The sequence below is a fragment of the Chenopodium album genome, chromosome 7 (genome assembly GCF_948465745.1).
Source record: "Chenopodium album chromosome 7, dcCheAlbu1.1, whole genome shotgun sequence".
Lineage (NCBI taxonomy): Eukaryota > Viridiplantae > Streptophyta > Magnoliopsida > Caryophyllales > Amaranthaceae > Chenopodium > Chenopodium album.
Genome location: NC_137840.1, coordinates 78,076,127 through 78,090,636, shown reverse-complemented (window position 1 = coordinate 78,090,636; position 14,510 = coordinate 78,076,127). Strand labels below are relative to the sequence as shown.

At 36.1% G+C, this 14,510-nt stretch overlaps 1 protein-coding gene across 1 annotated transcript; it reads left to right on the top strand.

The window, feature by feature from the left end:
- The first annotated feature begins 984 nt into the window (after positions 1–984).
- On the top strand, positions 985–3,309 carry LOC145638710 (GDSL esterase/lipase At5g08460-like). Its single transcript, XM_081689708.1, has 4 exons — positions 985–1,428; positions 1,907–2,137; positions 2,348–2,588; positions 2,939–3,309. The coding sequence occupies exons 1-4, from the start codon at positions 1,018–1,020 to the stop codon at positions 3,172–3,174; spliced, it is 1,119 nt and encodes a 372-aa protein (XP_081545834.1). The 5' UTR covers positions 985–1,017; the 3' UTR covers positions 3,175–3,309.
- The last annotated feature ends 11,201 nt before the right edge of the window (positions 3,310–14,510 follow it).

The window sequence follows — 14,510 nt, the reverse complement described above, 5'->3', positions numbered from 1 at the left end:
TTTGGTCTCCCTCTTCCTCGTTTAATCCCTCCATGGTCCCACTCTTCCACTCTTCGCACCGGTGCACCCTCGGGTCTCCGTCTTACATGTCCAAACCAACGCAGACGATTTTCCCTTAGTTTATCTACAATGCCCGCCACACCTACTTTCTTGCGAATAACCTCATTTCTGATTCTATCTCTTAAAGTGTTTCCACACATCCACCTTAACATGCGCATTTCCGTAACCTCCATCTTTTTAATATGCTCTTTCTTAGAAGCCCAACATTCTGTACCATAGAGCAACACTGGTCGTATGGCAGTCCTGTAGAATTTTCCCTTCAACTTTAAGGGAATGCTGCGGTCGCATAACACTCCCGTGGCCGCTCTCCATTTAAGCCACCCTGACTTAATCCTGTGGGTCACGTCTTGATCAATGTCACCATTCTTCTGGATGATCGACCCTAGGTACTTAAAACATTCACTCATGGTCAAATCCTTTCCATCCAAACTCACCACTTCATTGCGTGTCCCCCTCTGAGTGCCAAAACGACATACTAAATATATTAGATAGAATTAGATAGAATTAATATATATATATATATATATATATATATATATATATATATATATATATATATATATATATATATATATATATATATATATATATTTTAATTCTATCTAATTCTATCTATATATATAATAAAAAAAAAAAAATAATAAAAAAACGTGAGAAGACACTCGTTATTCTTGCACTCACCTCAAATCCATTTTACTACGGATGTGTTTCAAAAAGAAGATACTCGTACTAATATTATTAAAGTATAGTTAACGTGTTGGAATACCATTTAATTAATTTAGTTTTATAGTACAAGCTATTTCAATTCATTTATGTTTTTAATCAATAAAAGTTTTACTATTTCAAAGTTAAGCATTCAAATTCTTAAAAGTGAATCATTAATTATCAATCACTCCTATATTTGCTACCTCTACATATACCCCTTTCATTCTATCAAAATATACAAACACTACAAATATGGCTATAAAATTAAGCAATCACTTACGTATCATCGTCTCCCTTTGCTTCTTTCCACTTGCTTGTTTTTGCAGTGCAAATAACAAGCCTAAAAAAGGAGGTGACGGTGGGTTTAAGGGAATGTTCATCTTTGGTAGCTCAGTAGTCGACAATGGAAACAAGAACAACTTTAATGGTAGCACGGCCAAAGCCAATTTTTTACCATATGGTATTGATTTTAATATTGGTCCAACAAAAGCAACAGGAAGATTCTCAAATGGGAAGAATGTTGCTGATAAAATTGGTGATCATCTTAAGCTTCCTTTAATTCCTTCTTTTGCTAATACTCAAACTCAAGGGGATTCAATCCTTTATGGTGTCAACTTCGCTTCTGCTGGCTCCGGCATCCTTAATGAAACCGGCGCATTTTTGGTAATATTATATAATCAAACTCCCTCATTTTATTATTTGTTGTACTATTTTAAAAAAAAAAAAAAAAAAAAAAAAATCTAGGCCATATTCACTCCATCTTATTTGTGCTTAATTGAATTTTTTTTTACTGAATTTTAAAGTTAAATTAATTTTACTAAATTGAAATTAAGATGAGGTGAACATGGTCTTATACTAGGCAAGCGAATTGTTTAATTTAGATTAATTAATTTGAGATGAATCATATATTTGTAGTCTATCTTTCTTTTTGGTTTGGGTTTTGCATTAAGTATATAGTGGGCTTAGACTAGGCAAATGGTTGTGAAGTTAATTAATTTGAGACAAATTAATTGTAGTCTGTCTTTCTTTGTGAATTGGAGTTACGTAAGCATCGTCGGATCAATTTAGGAATAGTATCTCACAAAAAGAACTAACAAATTAAACTCATTTCTATTATCCTTTTGTCTTCTGAATAAAACAGGGAAAGGTTATCTCTTTACATGAGCAAATTACAAACTTTGAAGGGGCGATCTTGCCAAAATTAGAAAGCCAATTGAGACGTCAAAGAAATAAAATACTCCCTGATTATCTATTTTTAGTAGCTGCTGGAAACAATGACTACTCTTCTCAATTACTTTCCTCCGGAAACGCTTCTCAATCTGCCCAAGCCTTTGCTGCAAATCTTATCGCGGTTTATTCTGCTCAACTCAAGGTACATAAAATGTCCATAAACCATAAAATTGTATAATATTCAATCGGCTTGTATGCGCTGAATTTAATTGTTACATTACTAGTTCATACATGTGAGATATATATATCGTGTTAAACTTTAATTATGACAATTAATTTTGGAAGGGATTTGTTGATTATTGTCTAATTGTCATTTTTTCCTTATGTAATTTGGTGATTTGATATTCGATAGAGGTTATACAAGGCCGGAGCTAGGAATTTTCTATTGCTATCAGCATATCCCCTAGGATGCACCCCTGTAGTAAGCAAAGGCAGAGGGTGCTTACCGAAAGTAAATGCCTACATTTCTGTATTTTATGTTCAGTTGATTTCCAAGGTCAAACAGATGAAACACGAATTGCCTGGGTCAGAATTTATAATCCTCAATTCTATCAAAGTCATCACGGACATTCTAAACAACGGGAATTCGAAAGGTAATTAGTACAATCTCCGTCTCAAATAAGTCTAATTTCTTCTAAACAATGATGTTACGTAATATAGTCTTATGTAATTAATTCATTATACTACGTATACTCTAGCTAGCTTGGAGACTTATAAAATATGCAGGTCAAATTTATAATATTGACCTTAAAATGTCAAATGTTAATTTAATAATTAATTTGGGACTTATAAAATATCCTTTAGAAAACCTGAAAAATGTAGCTTTTGAAGAAACATTTGGCCTAGTACAATTTTTTTCTTATCACTAATGTTACAAGATTATACACACTTTAATTGATGATCTGAGTTTGTTGTTTTGGTAATTCGAAATAATTGTGCGTAGGTTTGAGCAATGTGAAGGATCCTTGTTGTGAACTTACATCAAATGGATCGTCATGCATGCCTAATGGCACCACCTGCGATGACCGGAAACGCTATGCATTTTTTGATCTCATTCACTACACAGAATATGCAAGTGCTATGATAGCAGCTAAGGTTTATGGTTCTCGTCACATCACCGAAGTCTTTCCGGTTAATCTTTACCGACTTTCTCATCGCCAACACTCCAATTTACACTAGTTCTAAACTCTATAAAGTATGCCTTTTGTTGGATTTGAGATTCATCGATGATGTTCTTTATATTTGACATCACTATATTTCATGAATTTCAAAATAGAGTCAAAACTCATTCTTGATACTTTATGGACATCTTTATCGGTGTTTTATGGATACAAACCTCTTTATATGACCCCATGAAGTCATCCAACACATTCAGTTCATTTTTTGAAAAATATCAAAACTCACCCAAAATCGTGTATTATAACCTTCAATTTTGGACAATTTTCCACTTATTTTGATCCGAAAAAAATAATTGCCGAGATACTTACCATGGACCCTAATACACCTCGGGAGTTCATTTCGGTGGGTGCAACCATCCAATATGCCTTTAAACGGTCAATTTACCCGTTCGCAACTTGCACCTAAGACGGTCATATATGGTTCCAAACAGCATTATATGACCCTAAGATGTATCCCCTAGGGCCTTAACACTTTTCGCCACCGGGCACCTTAACCTCAAAAATTCCTCAAAAAGCGTGGATAATAGCCTTCAATTTTGGAAGTTTTTGACTTTTTTTCGCCCGGAAATAAAAATTGCTGAGATGTTTACCATGGTCTCTAATATTCTCCGGGAGTCCAATTGAGTGGGTGTAACCATCCAATTTGCCTTAAAACGATCAATTTACCAATTCGCAATTTGCAACGATTTTGTGAACTCAAGCCTACCACAGACATTTCTGACATCATTTAATGGTCATATATGGTTCCAAACGACATTAAATGACCCTAAAATGTATCCCTTAGGGTGTAAACACTTTCCGCCACCGGGCCTCGTAACTTCAAAAATTCCTCAAAAATCGTGGATAGCCTTCAATTTTGGAATTTTTTGACCAATTTTCGCTCGGAAATAAAAATTGTCGAGAAGTTTAACATGGTTCCTAATACCATCCGGGAGTCCAATTGGGTAGGTGGAACCATCCAATTTGCCTTAAAACGGTCAATTAACCAATTCGCAACTTGCACCGATTTTGTGAACTCAAGCCTACCACGGACATTTATGACATCAATTATTGGTCATATATGAATCCAAATGGCATTATATGACCCTAAGATGTATCCCCTAGGATCTCAACACTTTTCGCCATCAAGCGCCGTAATTTCAAAAATTCCTAAAAAAGCATGGATAAAAGCCTTCAATTTCGGAATTTTTTGATTTTTTTTTTACAAGAAATAAAAATTGGCGAGATGTTTAACATGGTCCATAATACCCTCCGGGAGTCCAATTAGGTGGGTGGAACCATCAATTTGCCTTAAAACGATCAAATTACAAATTCGCAACTCTCACTGATTTTGTGAACTCAAGCCTACCACGTACATTTAAGACATCATGTAATGGTCATATTTTGTTCTAAACGGCATTATATGACCCTAAGATGTATCCCTTAACCTCAAAATTTCCTCAAAAAGCGTGGATAATAGCCTTCAGTTTCAGAATTTTTTGAATTTTTTTCGCCCGAAAATTAAAATAGCCGAGATTTTTAACATGGTCCATAATACCCTCTGGGAGTCCAATTAGGTGGGTGGAACCATCCAATTTGCCTTAAAACGATCAAATTACCAATCCGCAACTTGCACCGATTTTGTGAACTCAAGCCTACCATGGACATTTATGACATCATTTAATGGTCATATATGGTTCCAAACGACATTATATGATCCTAAGATGTATTCCCTAAAGTCTCGACACTTTTCAACACCGGGCCCCGTAACCTCAAAAATTCATCAAAAAGCGTGGATAAAGCCTTCAATTTTGAAATTTTTTTAGACCTGTTTTTGACAATAAATAAATATTGCCAAGATGTTTACCATGGTCCCTAATCTCCTTTGGAAGTCCAATTAAGTGGGTGGAACCATCCAATTTGCCTTAAAACGGTCAATTTACCAATTCGCAACTTGCACGGATTTTGTGAACTCAAGCCTTTCACAGACATTTATGACATCATTAAATGGTCATATATGGTCCCAAACAGCATTATATTACCCTAAGATGTACCCCCTAGGGTCTCATAACTTTTTTCCACTGGCCCTTATAACTACAAAAATACAACAAAAAGCCTTCAATTTTTGAATTTTTTGAGATTTTTTTTGACAAAAATAAAAATTGGCGAGATGTTTACCATGGTCTCTAATATTCTCCAGGATTCCAATTAGATGGGTGGAACCATCCAATTTGCTTTAAAACAGTTAATTTACCAATTCGCAACTTGCACTGATTTTGTGAACTCAAGCCTACCATGGACATTTATGACATCATTTAATGGTCATATATGGTTCCAAACGACATTATATGACCCTAAGATGTATTCCCTAGAGTCTCTACACTTTTTTCCACCGGGCCCTAAAACCTCAAAAATTCATCAAAAAGCATGAATATTCAATTTTGGAATTTTTTGACCTTTTTTTGACAAGAAATAAATTTTTTTGAGATGTTTACCATGGTCACTAATATCCTCCGGGAGTCCAATTAAGTAGGTGAAACTATCTAATTTGCCTTAAAACGGTCAATTTACCAATTCGCAACTTGCACCGATTTTGTGAACTCAAGCCTACCACAAACATCTATGAAATCATTTAATGTTCATATATGGTTCCAAATGACATTATATGACCCTAAGATGTATTTCCTAAAGTCTCGAAACTTTTCAACACCGGGCCCAGTAACCTCAAAAATTCATCAAAAAGTGTGGATAATAGCCTTCAATTTTGGAATTTTTTGACCTTTTTTTGACAAGAAATAAAATTTTTTGAGATGTTTACCATGGTCCCTAATACCCTCCGGGAGTCCAATTAAGTAGGAGGAACCATCCAATTTGCCTTAAAACGGTCAATTTACCAATTCGCAACTCTCACCGATTTTGTGAATTCAAGCCTACCACAGACATCTATGACATTATTTAATGGTCATATATGGTTCCAAACAGCATTATATGATCTTAAGATGTACTCCCTAGGGTCTCAACACTTTTCGCCACCGGCCCTTATAACTTTAAAAATACCTCAAAAAGCGTGGATAATAGCCTTCAATTTTGAAATTTTTTGTTCTTTTTTTGACAAGATATAAAAATTGCCGAGATGTTTTCCATGGTCGCTAATATCCTCCGGGAGTCCAATTAAGTGGGTTGAACCATCGAATTTGTCTTAAAACTGTCAATTTACCAATTCGCAACTTGCACCGATTTTGTGAACTCAAGCCTACCACAGACATTTATGACATCATTTAATTGTCATATATGGTTCCAAACGGCATTATATGACCCTAAGATGTACCCCCTAGGGTCTCAACACTTTTCGCCACCGGGCCTTATAACTTCAATAATACCTCAAAAAGCGTGGATAATAGCCTTCAATTTTGGAATTTTTTGACCTTTTTTTTACAAGAAATAAAAATTGCCAAGATGTTTCCCATGGTCCCTAATATCCTCCGGGAGTCCAATTCGTTGGGTGGAACCATCTAATTTGCGTTAAAACAGTCAATTTACCAATTAACAACTTGCGCCGATTTTGTGAACTGAAGCCTACCACAGACGTCTATGACCTCATTAAATGGTCATATACGGTTCCAAACGGCATTATATGACCCTAAGATGTACCCCCTAGAGTATCAACACTTTTCGCCACAGGCCCTTATAACTTCAAAAGTATCTCAAAAAGCGTGGATAATAGCCTTCAATTTTGGAATTTTTTGACCTTTTTTTTACAAGAAATAAAAATTGACAAGATGTTTACCATGGTCCCTCATATCCTCCAGGAGTCCAATTATGTGGGTGGAACCATCCAATTTGCCTTAAAACGGTCAATTTACCAATTCGCAACTTGCATTGATTTTGTGAAGTCAAGCCTACCATGGACATTTATGACATCATTTAATGGTCATATATAATTCCAAACGACATTATATGACCCTAAGAAGTGTTCCCTAGAGTCTCAACACTTTTTGCCACTGAGCCCTATAACCTCAAAAATTCCTCAAAAAACGTGGATAATAAGTCTTCAATTATGGAAATTTTTGACCTTTTTTCGCCTGGAAATTAAAATTTCCGAGATGTTTACTATGGACCCTAATATCCTCTGGGATTCCAATTGAGTGGGTGGAACCATCCAATTTGCCTTAAAACGATCAATTTTCCATTTCGCAACTCTCACCGATTTTGTGAACTCAAGCCTACCACGGACATCTATGACATCATTTAATGGTAATATATGGTTCCAAACGGCATTTCATGATCCTAAGATGTACCCCCTAGGGCCTCAACACTTTTTGCTACTGGCCCTTACAACTTCAAAAATACCTCAAAAAGCGTGGATAATAGCCTTCAATTTTAGAATTTTTTGACAAGAAATAAAAATTGCCGAGATATTTACCATGGTCCCTAAAATCCTCCAGAAGTCCAATTAGTTGGGTGGAACCATCCAATATGACCCTAAGATGTATTCCTTAAGCATGGATAATAGCCTTCAATTTTGGAATTTTTTTCACTTTTTACGCCCGGAAATAAAAATTGCAGAGATGTTTACCAAGGTCCCTAATACCCTCCGGGATTCCAATAGGGTGGGTGGAATCATCCAATTTGCCTTAAAACGGTCAATTTACCAATTTGCAACTTGCACTGATTTTGTGAACTCAAGCCTACCACGGACATTAATGACATCATTGAATAGTCATATATGGTTTCAAAGGGCATTATATGACCCTAAAATGTATCCCTTAGAGTTTCAACACTTTTCGCCACCGGGCTCGTAACCTCAAAAATTCCTCAAAAAGCGTGGATAGCCTTCAATTTTGGAATTTTTTGACCAATTTTCGCTCGGAAATAAAAATTGTCGAGAAGTTTAACATGGTCCCTAATACCATCCGGGAGTCCAATTGGGTAGGTGGAACCATCCAATATGCCTTAAAACGGTCAATTCACCAATTCGCAACTTACACCGATTTTGTGAACTCAAGCCTACCACGGACATTTATGACATCAATTAATGGTCATATATGAATCCAAACGACATTATATGACCTAATGATGTATCCCCTAGGGTCTCAAAACTTTTCGCCACCGGGCCCGTAACGTCAAAAATTCCACAAAAAACGTGGATAATAGCCTTCAATTTTGGAATTTTTTTAACTTTTTTTGCCCAGAATCAAAAATTTCCCAGATGTTTACCATGGTCCCTAATACTCTCCGGGAGTCCAATTTGGTGGGTGGAACCACCCAATTGGCCTTAAAACGATCAATTTACCAATTCGCAACTTGCACCGATTTTGTGAACTCAAGCCTACCATGGACATTTATGACATCATTTAATGGTCATATATGGTTCCAAACAACATTATATGACCCTAAGATGTATTCCTTAGAGTCTCAACACTTTTTGCTACCGGGGCCTATAACCTAAAAAATTCATCAAAAAGCGTGGATCAATTTAGGAATTTTTTGAAATTTTTTGGATAAGAAATAAGAATTGCCGAGATTTTTACCATGGTCCCTAATATTCTCCGGGATTCTAATTAAGTGGGTGGAACCATCCAATTTGTTTTAAAACGGTCAATTTACCAATTCGCAACATGCACTGATTTTGTGAACTTAAGCCTACCACAGACATTTATGACATCATTCAATTGTCATATATTATTCCAAACGACATTATATGAACCTAAGATGTACCCCCTAGGGTCTCAACACTTTTTGCCACCGGCCCTTATAACTTCAAAAATATCTCAAAAAGCGTGGATAATAGCCTTCGATTTTGGATTTTTTTGATATTTTTTTGACAAGAAATAAAAATTGCCGAGATATTTACCATGGTCCCTAATATCCTCCGGGACTCCAATTAGGTGGGTGGAACCATCCAATTAGCCTTAAAACAGTCAATTTACCAATTCGCAACTTGCACCGATTTTGTGAACTCAAGCCTACCACAAACATTTATGAAATCATTTAATTGTCATATATGGTTCCAAACGACATTATATGACTCTAAGATGTACCCCATAGGGTCTCAACACTTTTCCCCACCGACCCTTATAACTTCAAAAATAACTCAAAAAGCGTGGATAATAGCCTTCAATTTTGGATTTTTATGACCTTTTTTTGACAAGAAATAAAAATTGCTGAGATGTTTACCATGGTCCCTAATATCCTCCGGGAGTCCAGTTAGGTTGGTGGAACCATCCAATTTGCCTTAAAACAGTCAATTTACCAATTCGCAACTTGCACTAATTTTGTGAGCTCAAGCCTACCATGAACATTTATGACATCATTTAATGGTCATATATGGTTCCAAACGACATTATATGACCCTAAGATGTACTCCCTAGAGTCTCGATCCTTTTTGCCACCGGGCCCTGTAACCTCAAAAATTCCTCAAAAAGAGTGGATAATAGCCTTTAATTTTAGAATTTTTTGACCTATTTTTGACAAGAAATAAAAATTGTCGAGATGTGTACCATGGTCCCTAATATCCTCCGGGAGTCCAATTAAGTGGGTGGAACCATCCAATTTGACTTAAAACGGTCAATTTACCAATTCGCAACTTGCACCGATTTTGTGAACTCAAGCCTACCACAGACATCTATGACACCATTTAATGGTCATATATGGTTCTAAACAACATTATATGACCCTAAGATGTATTCCCTAGAGTCTCAACACTTTTTGCCACCAGGCCCTGTAACCTCAAAAATTCCTCAAAAAGCATGGATAATAGCCTTCAATTGTGGAATTTTTTGACCTTTTTTTTTACAAGCAATAAAAATTGCCGAGATGTTTACCATGGTCCCTAATATCCTCTAGGAGTTCAATTAGGTTGGTGGAACCATCCAATTTGCCTTAAAACAGTTAATTTACCAATTCGCAACTTGCACCGATTTTGTGAACTCAAGCCTACCATGGACTTTTATGACATCATTTAATGGTCATATATGGTTCTAAACAACATTATATGACCCTAAGATGTATTCCCTAGAGTCTCGACCCTTTTTGCCACCGGGCCACGTAACCTCAAAAATTTCCTCAAAAAGCGTGGATAATAGCCTTCAATTTTGGAATTTTTTGACATTTTTTCGCCCGTTAATTTAAATAGCCGAGATTTTTAACATGGTCCATAATACCCTCCGGGAGTCCAATTAGGTGGGTGGAACCATCAATTTGCCTTTAAACGATCAAATTACCAATCCGCAACTTGCACCGATTTTGTGAACTCAAGCCTACCATGGACATTTATGACATCATTTAATGGTCATATATGGTTTCAAACGACACTATATGATCCTAAGATGTATTCCCTAAAGTCTCGACACTTGTCAACACCGGGCCTCGTAACCTCAAAAATTCATCAAAAAGTGTGGATAATAGCCTTCAATTTTGAAATTTTTTTAGAACTTTTTTGGACAATAAATAAATATTGCCAAGATGTTTACCATGGTCCCTAATATCTTTTGGGAGTCTAATTAAGTTGGTGGAACCATCCAATTTGCCTTAAAACGGTCAATTTACCAATTTGCAACTTGCACCGATTTTGTGAACTCAAGCCTTCCACAGACTAGGGGTGAACGTTCGGTTTGCGGTTTGGATTATAGCCAAAACCGAATCCAAACCGAATTAATTAGGTTTCGTAATCTCAATTCGAATCCAAAACGAATTGAGATTCGTTCCAATCCAATCCAAACCGAATTAATTCGGTTTTTCAAATTAAAATCCAATCCAAACCGAAATTTGTTCCCTTCTTTTGCAACATTCAAATCCGAAACTCGAACTTCACCCTGAAAATTCCTAAAATCATTTCTTGTTAACTACATTCTTTGTGAGAGAGTAAGATATTGAGAAAGGAAAATTGAGAATTAGGATTTTTTTTAAATTTTATATATGAAAGGGGAAAGTGGTTGGATACTTTGAAAAAAAAAATAGGCTTAAAGTATTGGGTCGAAATTCGGTTTGTAATTCGGTTTTCGGTTTTTTTAAACCCCAAACCGAATCCAATCCGTAATCCATATTTTTTAATTTTTCCAATCCGATCCAATTCGAATTAAAAAAAATCCAAACCGAATTACAAATTCGGTTTGGTTTTCGGTTCGGTTCGGGTTTAATATGAATTACTTTCACCCCTACCACAGACATTTATGACATCATTTAATGGTCATATATGGTTCCAAACGGCATTATATTACCCTAAGGTGTACCCCCTAGGGTGTCATAACTTTTTTCCACTGGCCCTTATAACTACAAAAATACAACAAAAAGCCTTCAATTTTGGAATTTTTTGAGCTTTTTTTGACAAGAAATAAAAATTGCCGAGATGTTTACCATGGTCCCTAATATCCTTCAGGATTCCAATTAGGTGGGTGGAACCATCCAATTTGCCTTAAAACAGTTAATTTACCAATTCGCAACTTGCACCGATTTTGTGAACTCCAGCCTACCATGGACTTTTATGACATCATTTAATGGTCATACATGGTTCTAAACAACATTATATGACCCTAAGATGTATTCCCTAGAGTCTCGACCCTTTTTGCCATCGGGCCCTGTGACCTCAAAAATTTCCTCAAAAAGCGTGGATAATAGCCTTCAATTTTGGAATTTTTTGATCTTTTTTTGATAAGAAATAAAAATTGGCGAGATGTTTACCATGGTCCCTAGTATCCTCCGGGAGTCAAATTAAGTGGATGGAACCATTCAATTTGCCTTAAAACGATCAATTTACAAATTCGCAACTTTCACAGATTTTGTGAACTCAAGCCTACCACGTACATTTAAGACATCATATAATGGTCATATTTTGTTCTAAACGGCATTATATGACCCTAATATGTATCCCCTAGGGTCTTAACAATTTTCGCCACCGGGCCCCTTAACCTCAAAATTTCCTCAAAAAGCGTGGATAATAGCCTTCAATTTTAGAATTTTTTGACTTTTTTTCGCCCGAAAATTAAAATAGCCGAGATTTTTAACATGGTCCATAATACCCTCCGGGAGTCCAATTAGGTGGGTGGAACCATCCAATTTGCCTTAAAACGATAAAATTACCAATCCGCAACTTGCACCGATTTTGTGAACTCAAGCCTACCATGGACATTTATGACATCATTTAATGGTCATATATAGTACCAAACGACATTATATGATCCTAAGATGTATTCCCTAAAGTCTCGACACTTTTCAACACCGGGCCCCGTAACCTCAAAAATTCATCAAAAAGCGTGGATAAAGCCTTCAATTTTGAAATTTTTTTAGACCTGTTTTGGACAATAAATAAATATTTCCAAGATATTTACCATGGTCCCTAATATCCTTTGGGAGTCCAATTAAGTGGGTGGAACCATCCAATTTGCCTTAAAACGGTCAATTTACCAATTCGCAACTTGCATCGATTTTGTGAACTCAAGCCTTCCACAGACATTTATGACATCATTAAATGGTCATATATGGTTCCAAACGGCATTATATTACCCTAAGGTGTACCCCCTAGGGTCTCATAACTTTTTTCCACTGGCCCTTATAACTACAAAAATACAACAAAAAGCCTTCAATTTTTGAATTTTTTGAGATTTTTTTTGACAAAAATAAAAATTGGCGAGATGTTTACCATGGTCCCTAATATCCTCCAGGATTCCAATTAGGTGGGTGGAACCATCCAATTTGCCTTAAAACAGTTAATTTACCAATTCGCAACTTGCACTGATTTTGTGAACTCAAGCCTACCATGGACATTTATGACATCATTTAATGGTCATATATGGTTCCAAACGACATTATATGACCCTAAGATGTATTCCCTAGAGTCTCTACACTTTTTTCCACCGGGCCCTAAAACCTCAAAAATTTATCAAAAAGCGTGAATATTCAATTTTGGAATTTTTTGACCTTTTTTTGACAAGAAATAAATTTTTTTGAGATGTTTACCATGGTCCCTAATATCCTCCGGGAGTCCAATTAAGTAGGTGAAACCATCCAATTTGCCTTAAAACGGTCAATTTACCAATTCGCAACTTGCACCGATTTTGTGAACTCAAGCCTACCACAGACATCTATGAAATCATTTAATGTTCATATATGGTTCCAAATGACATTATATGACCCTAAGATGTATTCCTTAAAGTCTCGACACTTTTCAACATCAGGCCCCGTAACCTCAAAAATTCATCAAAAAACGTTGATAATAGCCTTTAATTTTTTAATTTTTTGACCTTTTTTTGACAAGAAATAAAAATTGCCGAGATATTTACCATGGTCCCTAATATCCTTCGAGAGTCTAATTAAGTGGGTGAAATCAACCAATTTCACTTAAAACGGTCAATTTACCAATTGGCAACTTGCACCGATTTTGTGAACTTAAGCCTACCACAGACATTTATGACATCATTTAATTGTCATATATGGTTCCAAACGGCATTAGACCCTAAGATGTACCCCCTAAGGTCTCAACACTTTTCGCCACCGGCCCTTATAACTTCAAAAATTCCTCAAAAAGTGTGGATAATAGCCTTTAATTTTGGAATTTTTCGACCATTTTTTGACAAGAAATAAAAATCGCCGAGATGTTTACCTTGGCCCCTAAAATCCTCTGGGAGTCCAATTAGGTGAGTGGAACCACCCAATTTGCCTTAAAACAGTCAATTTACCAATTCGCAACTTGCATCGATTTAGTGAACTCAAGCCTACCATGGACATTTATGACATCATTTAATGGTCATATATGGTTCCAAACAGCATTATATGACCCTAAGATGTACCCTCTAGAGTCTCAACACTTTTCGCCACCGGCCCTTATAACTTCAAAAATACCTCAAAAAGCGTGGATAATAGCCTTCAATTTTGGAATTTTTTGACCTTTTTTCGCCCGGAAATAAAAATTGCCGAGATGTTTACTATGGACCCTAATATCCTCCGGGAGTTTAATTGAGTGGATGGAACCATCCAATTTGCCTTAAAACGTTCAATTTACCAATTCGCAATCTCACCGATTTTGTGAACTCAAGCCTACCACAGACATCTATGACATCATTTAATGGTCATATATGGTTCCAAACAGCATTATATGATCCTAAGATATACTCCCTAGGGTTTCAACACTTTTCGCCACCGGCCCTTATAACTTCAAAAATATCTCAAAAAGCGTGGATAATAGTCTTCAATTTTGAAATTTTTTGTTCTTTTTTTTGACAAGAAATAAAAATTGCCGAGATGTTTTCTATGGTCGCTAATATCCTCCGAGAGTCCAATTAAGTGGGTGGAACCATCAAATTTGTCTTAAAACTGTCAATTTACCAATTCGCAACTTGCACTGATTTTGTGAACTCCAGCCTC